This window comes from Podarcis liolepis (assembly GCF_965112155.1).
Source record: "Podarcis liolepis genome assembly, chromosome: 4".
Classification (NCBI taxonomy): Eukaryota; Metazoa; Chordata; class Lepidosauria; order Squamata; family Lacertidae; genus Podarcis; species Podarcis liolepis.
The window spans coordinates 96,260,040-96,280,059 of NC_139558.1; the positions used below are offsets into that span (position 1 = coordinate 96,260,040).

At 44.8% G+C, this 20,020-nt stretch overlaps 1 protein-coding gene across 1 annotated transcript in view; it reads left to right on the forward strand.

Annotated features, from left to right (window-relative positions):
- The window catches only part of GAB2 (GRB2 associated binding protein 2), a 147,148-nt gene that overhangs the window by 69,065 nt on the left and 58,063 nt on the right, over positions 1 to 20,020 (forward strand). Inside the window, exon 2 of the mRNA XM_083499613.1 lies at positions 15,250 to 15,550. Coding sequence (XP_083355739.1) covers positions 15,250 to 15,550 — 301 coding nt within the window. The remainder of the gene's footprint in view (positions 1 to 15,249; positions 15,551 to 20,020) is intronic.

Sequence of the window (20,020 nt, forward strand, 5' to 3'; positions counted from 1 at the left end):
TGAACTTGTAAGGTATCTCTTTTTTTTCTGAAGCAAGGTGCCCTTCAGATTTCGTTTGGCTGGCCAGCCATATGGAATGCACAGATATTGGAAGGAGGAGCACGCCACTTGGGTGCAAGGAGGTCTGCGCACTACTGTGCCGAAGAGATGGATGGCCAATTTGTGTGTGTGCACTTGCGCGCTCAGAGTAAGTTTGGAAGGGAACTTGATTTCAGAAAGTTGGAGAGAAAGCACAAACTTGCGCCCATACCGTAACAGAAACAATCCTTCATTATCGCTCCTTTCGCCACTGATTATTCCTTGAATGGTCTACATGCAAAGGGAATAGCTTGCAGGAAGCATACTTTTATATGTTGTTGTTATTTAGTCATTTAGTCGTGTCCGACTCTTCGTGACCCCATGGACGAGAGCACGCCAGGCACTCCTGCCTTCCACTGCCTACCGCAGTTTGGTCAAACTCATGCTGGTTGCTTCGAGAACACTGTCCAGCCATCTCATCCTCCGTCATCCCCTTCTCCTTGTGCCCCCCCCCCATCTTTCCCAGCATCAGGGTCTTTTCCAGGAAGTCTTCTCTTCTCATGAGGTGGCCAAAGTATTGGAGCCTCAGCTTCAGGATCTGTCCTTCCAGTGAGCACTCAGGGCTGATTTCCTTAAGAATGGATAGGTTGGATCTTCTTGCAGTCCATGGGACTCTCAAGAGTCTCCTCCAGCCCCATAATTCAAAAGCATCAATTCGTTGGCGATCAGCCTTCTTTATGGTCCAGCTCTCACTTCCATACATCACTACTGGGAAAACCATAGCTTTAACTGTACAGGCCTTTGTTGGCAAGGTGATGTCTCTGCTTTTTAAGATGCTGTCTAGGTTTGTCATTGCTACACTTTTATATATAGGGTGTTTAATGGTACATTTTAAGGTATTTGGGCACGTTGTGCTATATGAGAGCCAGTGTGGTTGGAAATTAGTGGGCCTTGCAGGTGATGTTGGACGGTGGGAGCCGTGTATGTCACCTTTGAGTTCCTTGGAGGAAAAGGTAGGATATAAATTCAATGAATACATGCACTAAAAAACCCCTAGAAAAGCAGTACACATTCTATTCAGAACCTAATGATTCATCATCAAGACTAGATCAGATATGGGTCTCGAAGGAGTTAGTTCCAAGATCTCTACGGGTGGAGATCCAGGCCAGAACCATTTCAGACCACAACCCAATAAAAATGGAATTGAAAGAGCAGGAAAGCAGACTATTTAGATGGAAGTTGAAGGACTACCTGTTAGATGATCAAGAGGTAGTAGAAAAGGCTCAAAATAGACTAAAAGAATACTTTGAAGATAATTTAGGCAAAAATACAAAACCTAAGGTGGTATGGGATGCAGGAAAGGCGGTAATGCGGGGATTCTTTATTCAACAAAGTGCAATCAAGAACAAAAAAAGGGAAAAAGGGAAAAAAGAAATTATGCAACAATTAGCAGAGAACGAGCAAAAGCTAATCAAAAACCCAAAAAACAAGAAAATAAAAGAGAACATAAAAGTCTTACAATCCCAATACACAATGCTGATAAATAGAGAGATAGAATGGAAAATCAAAAGATTGAGACAGAGGAATTTCGAACATGCCAATAAAACGGGGAAGATATTAGCTTGGCAATTGAAAAAAAGGAAGGAACAGAATACGATAAACAGGATAGTGGTGGAAGGAGAAGAAATAAACAAACCTAAAGAAATAAGAAAAGCATTTGTGGATTTCTATGGGGAACTCTTTAGAGATTCAGGAAAGAATAAAACGAGGGAAATAGAGAGATACTTAATTTCCAAGAATATAAAAAAGATTCCCCCGGCAGACAAAGAGAAACTAAATGCCCCGATCAAGGTGGAGGAAATAAAAGCAATAATAACAGACTTAAAAAATGGGAAGGCACCGGGCCCAGACGGGTTCACTAGTAGATATTATAAAGAGATGGAACCGATTCTGTTATATCCCTTGCAAGAAGTAATGAATATTATTTTGAAGGAAAGAGAAATACCGGAGACGTGGAAGGAGGCACTGATTACACTAATTCCAAAGCAAGATACAGAATTAGATCAAATTAAAAACTACAGGCCGATTTCCTTACTAAACGTAGACTATAAGATTTTTGCGGGAATCCTGGCAAGAAGATTTAAAGATATTTTGCTAAATAGTATCCATAGAGACCAAACTGGCTTCCTGCCGGGCAGGCAAATGAAGGACAACCTAAGAAACATCATAAATATTATAGAATATTTAACAGAAAGGTGCGACAAACAAGGTATACTGCTTTTTGTGGACGCCGAAAAAGCGTTCGACAACGTAAATTGGGAATTCCTATTGAAGCAATTGGATTACATGGAAGTGGGCACTGAATTCCTTAATGGCATTAAAGCAATATACACGGAACAAAAAGCTAGATTAATAATAAACAACGTAGAGACGAAAGAAATAACAGTAACCAAGGGAACAAGACAGGGATGTCCACTGTCCCCACTGTTATTCATAACGGTATTAGAGGTCCTACTAAAAACCATCAGAGAAAACAAAGAAATCAAAGGTATAAGGGTCGGCCAGCACGAACACAAAACTAAAGCCTTCGCTGATGATTTGGTTGTAACGTTGGAAGAGCCATTAGAATCAATAAAAAAGGTACTCGGAGAATTTGACCAATTTGGGGAGGTTGCAGGCTTAAGATTAAACAAGAGAAAAACAAAAATAATAGCTAAAAACATGCAGGCAGCCGAAACCGAGGAACTTCAAAGAGAAACAGGAATAGAGGTAACTAAGAAGGTGAAATACTTAGGGATTTGGGTTACGTCAAAAAATATAGATCTCTTCAAAAATAATTACGAAGCGGTATGGAAAGGAGTCAAGAAGGATATGGAAACGTGGAGTCGGTTAAGATTGTCATTTTGGGGTAGAATAGCCACAATTAAAATGTCGGTATTTCCAAGAGTTTTGTTCCTCTTTCAAAATATCCCGATTATTAAGGGTATTAAGATATTTAAAGCCTGGCACAGAGACATCTCCAGATTTATTTGGCAAGGAAAGAAGCCAAGAGTGAAATTTAAAATTTTGACGGATACGAAAGAAAGAGGAGGTTTCGCCCTCCCCGACCTGAGGATTTATTACGAAGCATCCAGCCTATGTTGGATAAAGACGTGGATAAAATTAGAAGATGGGGAAGTGTTAGATCTAGAGGGCCACGATAATCGATATGGGTGGCACGCTTATCTGTGGCATGGGCGGAAGAAGGGTCACACAGGATTTGGGAATCATGTATTTAGGGGCCCCTTGTTGGAGGTCTGGGAAAGATATAAGGAGATGCTAGAACCCAGAACCCCCCAATGGCTATCCCCATTAGAGGTAATGGCCATCAAAAAGATCAATATGGGAGCCAATTGGGCAACTTACGAACAATTGCTTATGAAGGAGGAAGGAAAATGGAAAATGAGGCCGTACGATCAGGTCAAATCTCAAGTATACGATTGGCTACACTACCACCAAATAAATGATATGTTCAGAAAAGACGTAAAAGACAAAGGCTATGCCGACAAAAACTCTAGATTTCAATCTGAGATTTTGGAGAACAACACAAAAATATTATCTAAATTGTATAAGTATTTACTGGACTGGAACTTAGCGGACGAGGAGGTTAAGACGGTAATGACCCATTGGGCCAGAGACCTTGGCCGTAATATTTATTACGAAGAGTGGGAAAAACTCTGGAAACAACATCTAAAATTTACGGCCTGTGTGACACTTAAGGAGAACCTAATGAAAATGTTTTATCGCTGGTACCTGACTCCGGTTAAGTTAGCCAAAATGTATGGATCCTGCAACAAATGCTGGAAATGTAAGATAAGGGAAGGTACGTTCTACCATATGTGGTGGGAATGCCCAAAGGTCACAAGGTTCTGGGAGAGTATATACGAGGAAATGAAAAAAATGTTAAGATATACCTTCAATAAAAGACCAGAGGCGTTCTTGTTAGGTCTGGTAGGGAAAGAAATTAAGAAAAAAGACTACAAATTGTTCCAATACGCAACAACGGCAGCAAGGGTCCTAATAGCAAAAAATTGGAAGCAGGAGAGTATCCCAACAACGGAGGAATGGAGAAGTAAATTATTAGAATATGTGGAGATGGACAGGATGACATGTAAAATTAGATATACAAAAGATCAGAGGTTTGTTGAAAACTGGGAAAGTTTTACGAAATATCTGAAAAGTCTAATCGATGAACAGACAACACTAGTAGGTTTCCAAGAAGCTCTGTAAGAGAAAAGGGTAAAGCTAATAGAAAATGGATAGATGAGAATGACTTAGGGCTTTGCAAATATGGAAATGCGGATTTATTGTTTAATGTTATTTCGGACGATTCGTGAAACGACTGAAGGAAGTCAACTCTTTTCTTTTCTTTAAGTGACAGATACGAGTTTTGAATAAGTTTGTTATGTATTTTGACTTTTGGAAACTAATAAAAATTATGCATGAAAAAAAAAAAAAAATGCAAAATACAGCGGTACCTTGGTTGTCTAATGGCTTGGCTCCCGAATCGGCTCCCGAATGCTGCAAACCCGGTTTGTTCCGGTTTGTGAACGTTTTTTGGAAGCCAAACGTTCAACACGGCTTTCGACTGAATGCAGGAAGTTCCTGCAACCAATCGGAAGCCGTGCCTTGGTTTCTGAACGGTTCCTGGAGTCGAACAGACTCCCAGAACGGAATATGTTCGACAACCAAGGTATTGCTGTATACCAAAAAAATCCACAAAAGTAAAGCAAACCTTCTAAAAGTGATCCTCCACAAAAATCACCCAGCAACATACAACAGTTATGCTGCCCACATAAGGGTGAGTACAATGAATAAAAAAGCAAAAAACCTCAGACCATTACTGCTCTCTGTAGATGAACATAGCTATTTTCCCTTCACTGGAGCATTGCATATATATTAAAATTAAAGAGATTTTCATAAAGGACCTGGGAAGGTTATCTTGACCTCACTTGGGGAGCGACAGAGCATAAGCCTGCCTTTATCTATCTTTCTTTCTTTCTTTCTTTCTTTCTTTCTTTCTTTCTTTCTTTCTTTCTTTCCCTATCCCATTTCCTTCTCTGCTGAGGAAGACCCAAGTTATATATCCCCCCCCCCTTCGGTGATAGGCCCAGCAAGATGGCTGCGCGTCTATATTTAGCTCCTCTATTAGCAGGCATGTCAAAGGGGAAATTGCATTTAGTTCCCAAACCAAATTGAAATCCGAAAGCCGGCCTACGGTTTTTTGCTTTTATTTTACTGCCAAACAATTTGCTGCTCTGCTGCCTTTGCGAAGATCCGTCCTGCCGCCACTTCCTCGGCTGTTGCGCGGCCAGTTGGAGATTTAGTGCAAAACTAATTAGGCTACAAATCTTTGGAGTGACAAGACAAAGGAAGGCATGGGGAGTGGGGGGGGGGGACGGCAAAGAGAAGGGAAGTCATCCTTCTCCCTCCCCCTTCTGGGATGTGGTTGTGTTTCTGCTCAGTTGAGGCTGTGATCCTAAGCATATTTAGCAGGAAGCAAGTTCTGCTGGGTCTCTATCCTTGTTGCTCCCAACTTGTACTCCAGGCTTCTCGTCACAGGGGCTGCAGTGTGGGATCAGACCAAGTTCTGTCTAATCCTGCGTGTTTCCAAGAGCTCCCAGCCAGCTGTTTTTGGAAGCTCACCAGCTGGAGACGATGCGGAGCGCCGTACCCTATTGTTTATGTCCGCCATCTGGCGATTAGAGGTATCCTGTTTCTCAGCACAGGGGCTCTGTAAAGCGAAGATCTGTATTGTGGGGAGTGTTAGAAATTCAGGTATATAAGCCAGGTGCTAAATGGCTCCTTAATCCGGGGTTACAGTGGCCAAAACGGAATTTCTAGTTGCCATTTTGGGGCAAGAAGGCTCTAAAGTCTCATTTTTCAAAGGATGGACTGACTGTGGTAGATTCTCACTTGAACATCTGGATAGTTCAGATGACAACCTTGAGCTGGGTTAAGAGCTTTGAGAACTTTTTTTTTTTAAGCGTTTATTAATTTTCCCATAAGAACATCTAATTAACATATCAAATGAAATCCAATAAAAATAAACAACTAAAATAAAAAAGTCCAATTGTCTTCCAAATTGTAATCTTAATTTTTTAGAGCTTTGAGAACTTAAAGAGGAAAAGTCACTTGATCCAGGGACAGTCCACATATTTTCCTACCTCCTTTTCTTAACAGCGACATGGACCATTAATAACGTAAGATATTCTTCAGAACTATGAGTGGGGCAGGGGTAAGTGAAGACAAGCGACATCAATTAACTGTAACATTGTTCACTGCCCCTGCTCAGCCTGCACAGGTAAAGCATTTTGGTTCCAGAAATTCATTCCAACAGTGCAGATAAAATATAACAGATAGAATTCTACAGGACGGGGTATTAGGGTGTGAAAACAGCCCAGATCCATGGATCCCCAGGCATGCACCTCCAGATGGTGAAGATATCAGGCCCCCGGGGATCTTCACTCAGTCACAAGTGGCCAAGAGTTAATGTCGAACACTGGCTTGGCAGGTCAGTGGCAGAGTATCAACCTTGGATGCAGAAGGCCTCAGGTGCAATCCTTGGCATCTCCAGGTACAACCAGAAAACAGCCCCTTCCATAACCCCAGAGAGCCACAGTCTGTTCTTGTAGACCAGAGGTCGGCAACCTAAGGCCCATGGGCCAGAGGTGGCCCATGAGGGTTGCTTAACCAGCCCATGAGCCGCCCCTGAACCGAGCCGCCCACTCGGCAAATCCCCGTGCGCTGTGCTAAACCGGCGTGGCGCGGGGACTCTCTTTAGTGGCTCCAGAAATCGCTTCTGCGCATGTCTGCGGTGCTGGAAATCACTTCTACGCATGCCCAGATGCCGAAAATCGCTTCTGCACAAGCACGGTTTTCAGCGTCTGGGCATGCACAGAAGCAATTTCCGGTGTCACGGACATGTGCAGGCGCGCGTCTCACTGCGCTGGCCGGGCCCACGGATGATCTCCGCGGGAGTGATCCAGCCTTGCCGACCCCTGTTGTAGATCCTACAGAGCTAGACAGAGTGGTGGTCTTTCTCAGTGCAAAGCTATGTTCCTACATTGACCCAACACGCTTCCTGTAGTTCCAGCCAGGAATTCTTACCAATGCTTTTGACTGGGTGAAACAGTTGCAGGCTCAACGCAGCCGTACCACCTGAGTATCTGGGCTGCCTCTTCCCAGCAGCTGAGCGCAGAGGCCTCACCTGCGCAGAAGGAGACTAGTCCTGTTTACGGGAGATAAATGCCACATCATGCTTGGCTCGGCTTTGAAAAGGAAGCTGATGAATGGTTTTGGGGCCCAATTAACTCCCTGGTTGTTTGCCAAGCTATGCAGAGGTCTCTTCTTTCCTTCGCTTTAGTCCTTGCCTGCTTCATCGGAACAAAACGCCACTTTGTCTTAATCGCAGGTGGCAAAAAGGTGACCTCTGGACGAGGAGGAATGCACCAGTTCCTGTGCTGCACGCCAAACACGTAACAGGCGCCGTCCTCACGCAGAAGAGTTGCAGCCCTGGGAGATGAGTAGCTCCTCTCTCCGTTCCGCCCCCCAAGGGTTGGCAACATTGGTTGTGCACACTGACTCCTGCAAATAAAAAAACAACGGGTTTTCCTCTGCCCCTCTTTGCCCATTGCAACTGGGGCTTTAGCTGAGCTCTCACTCAGTTCGGCCAGCTGGGAAGGGCCCTAGCTCATTGGCAGAGAGACACCCTGTCTGAAACCCCGGAGAGTTTCTGCCAGTCAGTGTGGACAATACTGTCTTGGATAGGCCAATGGTTTGACCCATAATAAGGCAGCTTGCCTGTTGTCTTTGTCCATGGAGTTTTCTTGGCGGGGATACTGGAGTGGCTTGCCGGTTCCTGCTCCAGGTGGATCACGTTTGGTCAAAACTCTCCACTATGACCTGTCCATCTTGGGTGGCCCTGCACGGCATAGCTCATAGCTTCTCTGAGTTATTCAAGCCCCTTCGCCACGACAAGGCAGTGATCCATGAAGGGGCAATGACAAACCTAGGCAGCATCTTAAAAAGCAGAGACATCACCTTGCCAACAAAGGTCCGTATAGCTAAAGCTGTGGTTTTCCCAGTAGTGATGTAGGGAGGTGAGAGCTGGACCATAAAGAAGGCTGGTCGCCGAAGAATGGATGCTTTTGAATTCTGGTGCTGGAGGAGACTCTTGAGAGTCCCATGGACCGCAAGAAGATCAAACCTCTCCATTCTGAAGGAAATCAGCCCTGAGTGCTCACTGGAAGGACAGATCCTGAAGCTGAGGCTCCAATACTTTGGCCACCTCATGAGAAGAGAAGACTCCCTGGAAAAGACCCTGATGTTGGGAAAGATGGAGGGCACAAGGAGAAGGGGACGACAGAGGACGAGATGGTTGGACAGTGTTCTTGAAGCTACCAGCATGAGTTTGACCAAACTGCGGGAGGCAGTGGAAGACAGGAGTGCCTGGCGTGCTCTGGTCCATGGGGTCACAAAGAGTCAGACACGACTAAACGACTGAACAACAATAATATAGATTATATAACAAGTTTATATTGACATTGCATTGTTGTATTTGGTCATCGTGTTGCCCTTGGATATTACCAATGTTGGCTACCGCCAGAGCTACCACCACACTCTTGTGACAACGAAGGAAGTGGGGGAATAATATGAAGTGGTGATAATCTTAAGAGGGGAAGAGAGACTTTTTGAGGTGGTGGTGACTTTCCCTTTTCCTCCTCCTCTCTGGGGGTGCTGGCTGTCCACCCCTGTTCTATGCTATGTGATTATGACTTTTAGGTTAGGTGGTTTTTTTTTATTATTAAAAGGAGGATCTGCCACATCATTTGAGGTGGATAGGCTTCTAAGTGGCTATTGCCATCCAAGGCTCTGATGGCGGTGCCCAGTTTTTCATTGACACATTACAGGGACTTTTGGGTGGTGGCTCCCCATTTGTGCCTCTGATGTGGTGCGTGTGTCTCCCTCGTTGTTGACGTCCAGAAGAAATTGAAAAGCATTCCTATGTCCCAGGCACTTGATTGCTGATTGATACTGGCCATGAAATTAAGAACTGCAAAGCTGTTATATGTTTTTAGATTTTTCTAAATGTATTTGAATTGTCTTGGATAGTTTAAATGTTTTAAACAGTTTTTATTTTACTTTTAATTTAAATTGTACTGTTTTGAGCTTTCAATGTTTGCTCCCTTGTTTCCTTTCGGAAGAAGGAAAGGAGTTGAGTCTGGTCCACCAATATTAGGCATGAGAGCAAAGTGGAACCTAATACTGCCTTTCTGTCTTGTTTGTGGGTTTTCTATGGGGGTCTGTTTGCTCTCACTGTAAGAAGCAAGGTGCTGAACTAGGTGGTCTTTTGGTCTGATCCAGCTACTCATTAGAGATTTTTAAGCAAAAGATGGAGAGGGGTAAAGACCTGTTATTCCATTGGGTCTCTTCCCATTGATATTGTCTGCCGCTGTTGGAGAACTCCTGTAGTGGTGCTTTTCTGTCTGCTGTTTACTCCGTCTTAATTGCTGAATGTCGCGGTTAGTTAATTGTTGTTTTAACTGATTACTATTTTTAATGGCTGTTGGGACTGCTTTGGGAATCATCGTGGTTGTAGAAGCTGTATGCAAATATTATAAATAAATATAAACACAAAATAAATTAGGCCTGGCGGTGGCGGCGTTTTCCGTGGGCGTATTCTGCAACCTGTGACGAATGCAATAAATAGCGCATTTACTGGTGGATTAATATGGGGCTGTCCATCCATCGTTCCGCTTTCATTAGGTACAACACTGCCGTCAGGAGGGGTAGTGACCTTGTTCTGTAGCACAGCAAAAAAAACACGAGACAAAAGTAGTAATGAATCGAAACAGTTGAGGTATGAAAAGACACAGGGTTTCTGCCAGAAGTTACAGGCCATGCACTGATTTGGAAACAAAGCAGTGTGTCCACCAGGAAACACTTGCAGGCCAAACCAGTATTGAAAGCAGTGTCATCTATAACCACCTGATACCATTACGAGCACAAATAATCAGGGATACACTTTTTTTAAAAAAAGGGGGGGGGCATTTGGAGACAGGGAGGCGATGCTTTGAAACCAGCTGCAATGTGTTAACCTTGGGTCTTGGGTTCAAGACTGCGCAACTCTAAACCCATCCTCTCCTACTTAAAAACCATTTATTTAATACTTTGCCTAAAGGGTGGTTGGTCAAGCTGCAAAACACAGTGCCAGTAAGGTCCCAGATGCCTGCCACCTTAATTCTCTTTCCAGTGGTGGCACAAGTTGTGATTCTCTGCAGTTGCTGAATATTGCATTGACTGGTGACAGGAGACTTCTAAGTTTGTGCCCTAGTTGGATGGGGTAGGAAAGGAATGGTGTGTGTGTGTGTGTGTGTGTGTGTGTGAGAGAGAGAGAGAGAGAGAGAGAGAGAGAGAAGTAATGTTAAATGTTGAGTAAAAGTAAAGGGACCCCTGACCATTAGGTCCAGTCATGACCGACTCTGGGGTTGCGGCGCTCATCTCGCTTTACTGGCCGAGGGAGCCGGCATACAGCTTCCAGGTCATGTGGACAGCATGACTAAGCCACTTCTGGCAAACCAGAGCAGCGCACGGAAATGCCGTTTACCTTCCCACTGGAGCAGTACCTATTTATCTACTTGCACTTTGACGTGCTTTCGAACTGCTAGGTTGGCAGGAGCTGGGACCGAACAACGGGAGCTCACCCCGTCGCGGGGATTCGAACCGCCAATCTTCTGATCGGCAAGCCCTAGGCTCTGTTTAACCCACAGCGCCACCCGCGTCCCATAAATTCACTAAACATTGAGTAGGATACATTTATTTTTTAGTCTTGAGAACATAAGAGATTTGTTGTCCCGAACCTTCCATCATTCAGTTTCATTGTGTTGCCCCAAATTCTCAGAGGGGGGGGGGGAAACATTGCTGTATCCCCTTTCTCCAAAGGGTGCTTAGTTTTGTATTGTCTGGCGTGCATGTAATCGGTAGTTCTTGCCAATAGATTACGAGTGAGCCCAACCCACATTGAGCGTAACTCAAGAAAATCCTGTTGGGACCTCATCATACAGAACAAACCCTCCTAACAGCATGAGCCAGAGTTTGTCTCCCCAGCCCGGAAACATGGCCCAAAATTGCACCTATACGTTATTAAAATCAGCACAGGGGACATTGGTGTCCAGGGCCTTTGCCCTTGAGCTTTACCCACGAATGCTAGCAAAAGATGCTCTCTGCGGTGTTTTCAAGTTATGTGTGGAGGGGCACGTCATATGAAGGCCTGCAGCTTTAGCTGGGACAGCTGTGTGTTCAAGGGCTGGGTGGGTCTCATCTGTGCTCCCTCGACAGCCTATGATTAAAGGCCGGCGCTGTTTCTCGCGCTTTTTAACATTCTAGCTCCAGTCCCTGCTGTCTGTCTCTGACAGCTGGGCCAATATGCATTCGACAGATACATGCGCTGCTTTGGCAGGGAGACGCATGATCTGAGAAACAGCCCTCGGAGCGAGCGTCACTCAGCCAGCTCCATCCTACATACAAAACAGATGTTTTCCGGGGGAAAGGGAGATAGAATTGAGCGCCGCAGAATGTTCGGAGACTCGTGAAATTGGTCCTCCGTTAGCTGGGAAGGAGATGGAGAAGGCTTTCTATCGTCCCGCACCAGCAGAAGCAACACCAAGGTGTCGCGTAGAGCAGGGCTGGGGGAGACTTTCGGGCCAAGGGCCACATCCCATTGTAGACAACTTTGTGGGGGCCGCATAGCAGTGAAGCTAAAGTGGGCAGACCTCAGCTTCAATGCATAGATGATGAATTGGAAGTGTGGGAACCTTAGTAATGGCTTGGTTGGTAGTGGAAGGAGGTGGCGCAACCCTGAGGTGAGAGAAACAAGCTGTACAACACACACACACACACACACACACACACACGGAGCAGGGAACCAGGCACAGGGCCTTCTCGGCAGTGGCACCCGCCCTGTGGAACACCCTCCCACCAGATGTCAAAGAAAACAACAACTACCAGACTTTTAGAAGACATCTGAAGGCAGCCCTGTTCAGGGAAGCTTTTAATGTTTGATGCATTACTGTGTTTTAATATTCTGTTGAAAGTCACCCAGAGTGGCTGGGGAAGCCCAGCCAGATGGGTGGGGTATAAATAAATTATTATTATTATTATTATTATTATTATTATTGATTAGTATTCAGATTATTGGGACCAGCTGACTAGCATACTGTAAAGAAAATTTCAGTGCCAGATTGCCAAATAGGCAGAGTAGATCCCGGCCTAGGGGCCCTTTTAGGGGCCTCGTGACAACAGATCAAAATAATATTGATTTGATCTTGAATGAAAATTACAATCAAGCTTTCTTAGTTCAATGTTATCCCACTAGAGTGCAGACACGAGAAACCTCCGGATACTGAGCTTTCTGTGAGTTAGTGTGCCGCAAGTTCAAAATCGTATTAGGAGACCATTTGCGAGGGGGGTCCCCCGAGATTTCGACGGCCAAGGGGTCACCACAGGGTTTAATATGGCACTGGATGGCTTAGCGGTTAGCACGTTTGAATTTGGGGAGACCCGATTCCACAGCCCTGTTGAGACATCTGCCATGACAGCAATCATATGGATAGTTTCCTGGGAGTAAGCCCCATTCAGCTCAGTTTTGCTACCACTGTCAAACGTAGGGCACACTGAGTTTTAAACGCAGCAATACAATCTTCAAACCGCTGAAATGCTTTTAATTTTGGGACCCATTTCAGGATGCGAATCAGTGTGAATCTGGAAGTGACCTGGAGACGTCATAAAAGATGTCACTAAAAGGACAGGGCAGAATAGGGTGTTTGCGGGCTTTTTCAGTTACACACGCTTTCACAGAAGTGCGTGATGACCAGGAACGTAACCCCTGCGCAAATTGTGGCTTTTCTGTATAAATGTAAACCTTGCAAAGATTCTGCTGGCGTTGAGAAAGGCTTTCTGTTTAGACTTTGCATTTTCCACCCCTACAAGCCCTCCAAAGCGACGTTACAGGTCACACAACTCAAAGTATAGATATATTTATTAATTCAGACTATATACTTTAGTGCATTGTGCCCTAAGCAAGTTGGAAGAGGTTTTGAGATACAATTGTGCTAAATAAATGTTTCCTCAGATCAGGCATTGGCAAACGGTCTTGCTCAGCTCTTCCGTCGCCCTGGACCAGAGTTTACTGACAGCGCCCATAAATCACATCTCTGCATTCATTGCCCATTCAAGGTTGCTTCCAGCTAGTTCAAGGCCCATCCAAGAGATTTTTCTGCATGAGGCAGCAAATCTGTCACAGACAGACACACTTGTTCTCTTTATTTCTCTCTCATTAACTCGTCCTGTGTGGGCCCTTTTCATTTCGTTTATCCTTTCTGCAGCATAGGGATACCTCAGTTTTTTAACATCTCCGTTGACGAACATTTCAGTTTTACAATGCCGTAAACCCAGAAGTAAATGCTTCGGTTTTCGAATGCACCTCAGAAGTCAAACATGAAACGCGGCTTTTGTATTAAGTTTTCCCTTTTGAGGCTTCCGTACTGAGTTTTCGGTTTTCGAACGTTTCGGAAGTCGAACGGTGTTCCGGAACAGATTACGTTCGAAAAGCGAGGTTCCACTGTAGAATCTTTTGGTGGATTGGGACCCATGGCTCTGATATCTCTGGCAACCTGCTTAATCTGGCATCCCAGATTACTTTGCACAAAGTTTGGGAGTAGTTTGGAGGACATTGGCTGCTTATTCATCCCAATTGGTCTGCTAGGAAGTCGCCCAGAGAGGCTGGGATAACCCAGTCAGATGGGTAGAGTGTAAGATTATTATTATTATTATTATTATTATTATTATTATTATTGAGAGAAGTATTGAGGCAAAATCTAGAATTAGTTGACCCTGCCTGTCAAGGCTTTCCTGAGTTGGGAACTTTTACCACAGTCAGCTGTATTAAACATGACAGGCTCGTTGTTGCATACATAAAACAAATTCTTTTGTACTTTTGGTAAGTCCACTCCTATACTACCTAATAAGAAAGCTTCTGGTTTTTTAACAAAGGTTATTTTAAACATTTTCTTCATTTCATTGTAAATCCTTTCCCAATTTCTTAATAATTTTACAATCCCACCACATATGGAAAAATGTCCCTTCTGTTGCTTTACGTTTCCAATATTTGCTTTCGCTAGTTTTATACATTTTTGCTCATTTTGCTGGAGTTAGATACCATCTATATATCATTTTCATATAATTTTCTTTGATCGCCACACATGCTGTAAATTTTATATCACTTTTCCATAATTTTTCCCATTCCGCCATTTGAATGTTATGTCCCACATCTTGTGCCCATTTAATCACGACTGATGCAACCTCTTCATCCTGCATATATACAGAAGCAATGTACACAGGTTAATACATTAGCAGGGTTTTAAGAATACTTGCAATTTTATTGGGAGTGGACTACAGGTGATTTAAACATGTTATAAACTTAACAATGGACATGCAGTATCTCGATGAATAATGGAACCAAGGAAGGGATTAGAGGGAAGTCAATTTGTTTTGTTTTGTTTCTGTATTGTTATTTTTATTTTTGTTACAGTGGTACCTCGGGTTACATGCACTTCAGGTTACAGACTCCGCTAACCCAGAAATAGTACCTCGGGTACTATGTGCTTCAGGATGAGAACAGAAATCGCGTGGCGGCAGCAGGAGGCTCAATTAGCTAAAGTGGTGCTTCAGGTTAATAACAGTTTCAGGTTAAGAACGGACCTCCAGAACGAATTAAGTACTTAACCCGAGGTACCACTGTATTCACCGTATTTTTCGCTCTATAAGACGCACCAGACCACAAGACGCACCTAGTTTTTGGAGGAGGAAAACAAGAAAAAAAATATTCTGAATCCCAGAAGCCAGAACAACAAGAGGGATCGCTGCGCAGCGAAAGCAGCAATCCCTCTTGCTGTTCTGGCTTCTGGGATAGCTGCGCAGCCTGCATTCACTCCATAAGATGCACACACATTTCCCCTTACTTTTTAGGAGGGAAAAAGTGAGTCTTATAGAGCAAAAAATACGGTATTTTTTATTTTTAGAAAATTAATAAAATACTAATTTTTTTAAAAAATTACAGACTCAGCTATGCTAGCCAGGAGATGCTTAATTCCAGAAATTCAGACTGTTCCCAACCTCTTCTCTCTTTCCTAGGCATGGAAGAAGCGGTGGTTCATCCTTCGCAGTGGGCGAATGAGCGGAGACCCTGATGTGCTGGAGTACTACAAGAACGACCACTCCAAGAAGCCCCTGCGGGTGATCAACCTCAACTTCTGCGAGCAGGTGGACGCTGGCTTGACCTTCAACAAGAAGGAGCTGCAGGACAGCTACGTCTTCGATATCAAGACTAGCGAGAGGACTTTCTACCTGGTGGCCGAAACAGAGGAGGATATGAACAAGTGGGTCCGTTGCATTTGCCAGATCTGTGGATTCAACCAGTCCGAGGAGAACCCAGGTATGCGCGAAATTTCACGGCACAGACGTTGGTACCATTTAGAATAAAAAGTCCTTAAAGCAACAGGCAGTTGTTCCTCTTGTGAAAAGGGTTGTTTCTTACATGTTGAAGTGAAAAACCTGACATGTGTTTTCTAGGATGAGAGCAGGTAAGTTGACAAGTACATTTGTGTGGTCTAAAGCAACCATTATTTTCAAGCTGTCCACAGGGAACCAAAATGACTGGAGATAATGGTGAACCACGTCATGAATTTGGGGTGTCTCAGTAAACCATGTCATTAATTTTGCGGGCTCTTACTGAACCACGTCCTGAATTTGGGGGTTATTGGTGAACCACATCTTGAATTTTGAGGCTCTTGGTCAACCACATTATGAATTTTGTGGGTCTTTAGCCTGTTCATTAATCCATTCCTGGTCCTCCCTTCTTATAGGCATGTCCATCTTTCAGCATCATAAAGCCCATACCCTTAGCACTTGCTTCCACAGCCTTTCATTTCATGATTTTAAAAATCTGCAATAGTGTCCTTTTAATCTGTATATAATAACGTTCACTCTTGCCCTTGCCGTTTCTACATTTACGGGACCGCCTCTCCTGGTCTGCCCCACAGAGGACCCTAAGGTCCATGAATAATAATAGCTCAAAGGTCCCAGGCCCTAAGGAAGCCAGACTATCCTCCGCCAGGGCCTTTTCAGTGACGGCTCCGACCTGGTGGAATGCTCTGTCCCACGAGACGAGGGCCCTGCAAGACTTGATCTCCTTCCGCAGGGCCTGTAAGACAGAGCTATTCCGCCTGGCCTTCAATTTGAATTAGCCTGATCCCTTTTCCCTTTCCTCTTCTATAAAGAAACCCTTTCTGGGACCCCACTGTCAGGGAACTGCCATCGGAAGGAAGGGAGGTGGAAGGGCTCACACAGGTTGGGAGAGACTCAGCAGCTGAAGAGGGAACCAGCAGGGGGAGAGGAGGTGAGCTGAGGGAAAGTGAGCAAGAGGGATGGCTCAGAGACACTTCCAGCGAAAACAGTGGGGAGGTTTCAGGACCTCCTGTAGGGACATCCACTCCTCGCCGGAAACTGTCACGTAGAGAGTCCAGAAGACGTGTTTCCATTAAGGAGCTTTTATGTTGGAAGCGATTCCGAAAGCAACCACTGTCGGAATCTGCTAGCGACTGACGGAGCCATGTTTAAGGGGCTCCGTTACAGACAGAGGTTTGTAAGCTTGATCAAACTCTGAGGGACTTGGATTTTACGCACAAGCAGCTCATCGTCCCATCACACCCACATTTAAATTTTTATTCACACACCTCCTTGCTGGCCCTAGTAGGACTAACATGGCCAGGTAGCCTTGGTGATCATTCAATGTCTACTGACTGGGGTTCCCCCCCCCCCCGCCCCCAAACAAAGTGACCCCTGAATTTTTGAATTTTATTGATATTGATGCTGCATTTTATGTTGTATTCTATGCTGTTTTCTGCTGCTTTTAAGTCGCATTTTAATCAGTGTTTTATATTTGCTGTTAGCCACCCTGAGCCCGGTTTTTAAACCAGGAAGGGCGGGGTATTAATAAAAATGTATTATTATTGCATTAGAATACTGCATACTCCAGGTGGGTCTCCTTTGAAGGCGATTTGAAAAGTACAGTGAGTCCAAAATGCGGTTGTTAACTGGAGCCTCCAGTCTGGAGCACATAACTCTGCCAATGTTTGATCTTTGCTGGTTTCCAGCTTGTTTCGGGACCCAGTGGTGGTTTTGACCTTAAATGGCCTGCGACAGAGATAGCTTAAGAACCGCCTCCTGTGATACTGAAAGCATCTGAAAGATTTGAGATGTGCATCAAAGGCTGCATTTGGTGCTGCTAGTGGAGGTGTGTTACATTGGACAGGGCCTTATCAGCTGTGGCACCGACGTAGCAGAACACCTTCCGAAAGGAGGTCTGCTTGGGTCCACACTGCCTTCGTGGTGTAGTGGTTAAGAGCAGTGGACTTGTAATCTGGTGAACCGGGTTCGCTTCCCTGCTCCTCCACATGCAGCTGCTGGGTGGCCTTGGGCTAGTCACGCTTCTCTGCAGTCTCTCAGCCCCACTCACCTCACAGAGTGTTTGTTGTGGGGGAGGAAGGGAAAGGAGATTGTTAGCTATTTTGAGACTCCTTAAGGGGAGTGAAAGGCAGGATATCAAGTCCAAACTCCTCCACCTCCTCTTCTTCTTCTTCTTCTTCTTCTTCTTCTTCTTCTTCTTCTTCGTGGCTCTTCCAAAGAGCCTTCAGGCCAAAGCCTTATCTGCAATCTTGATTAGAACTGTGTTTCGATATTGCAGAATTTATAGTATTTTATGGTATTGCTGCTTGAGTATTACCTTAACCGTTTTAGCATTCGTATTGTGACAGCTTAATAATAATATTTATTTATTTATTTATTTATTTATTTATTTATCTCCCCAGCCACTCTGGGCAGCTTCCAACCAAATATCAAAAACAATACAGCATCAGACATTAAAAACCTCCCTAAACAGGTGTCTTTTAAAAGTAAAATAGTTGTTTATTGCCTTGACATCTGCTGGGAGGGTGTTCCACAGGGCAGGCACCCCTACCGAGAAGGCCCTCTGCCTGGTTCCCTGTAACCTCACTTCTCTCAGCGAGGGAACCACCAGAAGGCCCTTGGAGCTGGACCTCAGTGTCCAGGCAGAACGATGGGGGTGGCGATGCTCCTTCAGGTATACAGGACGCACACAAAATCTCATACCAAGAACAAACTTAGTTGGTCTCTAAGGGTGCTACTGGACAATTTGTTTGATCTTCTTGCAGTCCATGGGACTCTCAAGAGTCTCCTCCAGCACCATAATTCAAAAGCATCAATTCTTCGGCGATCAGCATTCTTTATGGTCCAGCTCTCACTTCCATACATCACTACTGGGAAAACCATAGCTTTCACTAGATGGACCTTTGTTGGCAAGGTGATGTCTCTGCTTTTTAAGATGCTGTCTAGGTTTGTCATTGCTTTTCTCCCAAGAAGCAGGTGTCTTTTAATTTCGTGACTGTAAGAACATTAGAAGTTTGCTATACCTCTTCCAAATTAAAACAGGACAGCGGTCATTGGGTGGTGCTAAATCTTCCATGCCGAGAAGAACCCTGACACATCTCCTCAAACTTTGAAGGGTGTTTACATTCCAAAGGCTAGAGAGAGAGAGAGATTCCAAGCTTTTTAAAAAACATATATCCCTGGTTGTTCACGCCCTTGGCTCTCTAACTGCCTATCCATTGGGTGTTTACAGATATCAAGATGACCAAACTCCTTCTTGCCCAACTAAATTAAAAAATACCTTCAGAACCTCCTTTTCCTCCTTATAACTCGGTAAAGTAGCATCTTCACTAATGGTGCCATGCCAATGTTAAGAAGAGTTTGGATTTGATATCCCGCTTTATCACTACCCGAAGGAGTCTCAAAGCGGCCAACAATCTCCTTTCCCTTCCTCCCCCACAACAAACACTCTGTGAGGTGAGTGGGGCTGAGAGACTTCAGAGAAGTGTGACTGGCCCAAGGTCACCCAGCAGCTGCATGTGGAGGAGCGGGGAATCGAACCCGGTTCACCAGTTTACGAGTCTACCGCTCTTAACCACTACACCACACTGGCTCTCATATCCAGTTTCCGTATTCTGAGTTATTGGGAGAGGGCCTACCAGATGGCACCCTGCTGAGGAATGCAAGTAGTTTGGCTTTTAGGAGATGTCCCTTTGTCCGACATTTATCAGTCAGACTTCTGGGCTGCAGTTTGCGTTCCCGTTAGCAAAACAAGCCCCGGTTCTGCAGAATCAATACTGGACTTCCAAGTGTAATTGGAGTCTGGCTATTGTCATCAGTGGCACCATGGAAAACAAGCTAGGAGCAGACGCGTCCCGGAGGGAGAAGAGGAATTGTTTGAAGTGGAAAAGCTCCAAGCGTCGACCAAGTGACCTCAGCGGCAGGCGAGAGGAGGGCCTTGCAAGAGGAACTCACACTTGGTTAGCGCCCCAGGAAAGGAAGCAAATTCACCTGCCAAGACTGATCTCTTCTCAACTAGCCTAACGAAAAGCCACGGCGTTCGGCAGCCGCAAACTCGGCAGACGTGTCTGGATGCATTAGGGAGAAGAGGCGTCTCGAGGTGGAAATCAATTGCTCCCAAGCTGTTTTACGTTCACAGGAAGAAGGAAGACTTGAGCCTACAGAGGACATATGGCCGTTTATAGATATTCCTGATGCATTCTGAGTGTAGATGGTGGGATGTGAAACACAAGAGCAGTCAAGTACAACATTCCTAGAGTGAACATGTTTACACATGGGGAGGAATGTTTGTCCAGCCAGCAGGTAAACTTCCTGTTTCCTTCTGGGCTGGGGCAGACTTCCTCTGCATGTGACTAGAGGTGGGCGTGGCATCACCTGTGCAGGTAACGACAAAAGCACAGGGCAGGGCAGCCATCTCTCTCTCTTTGACTACATGCAT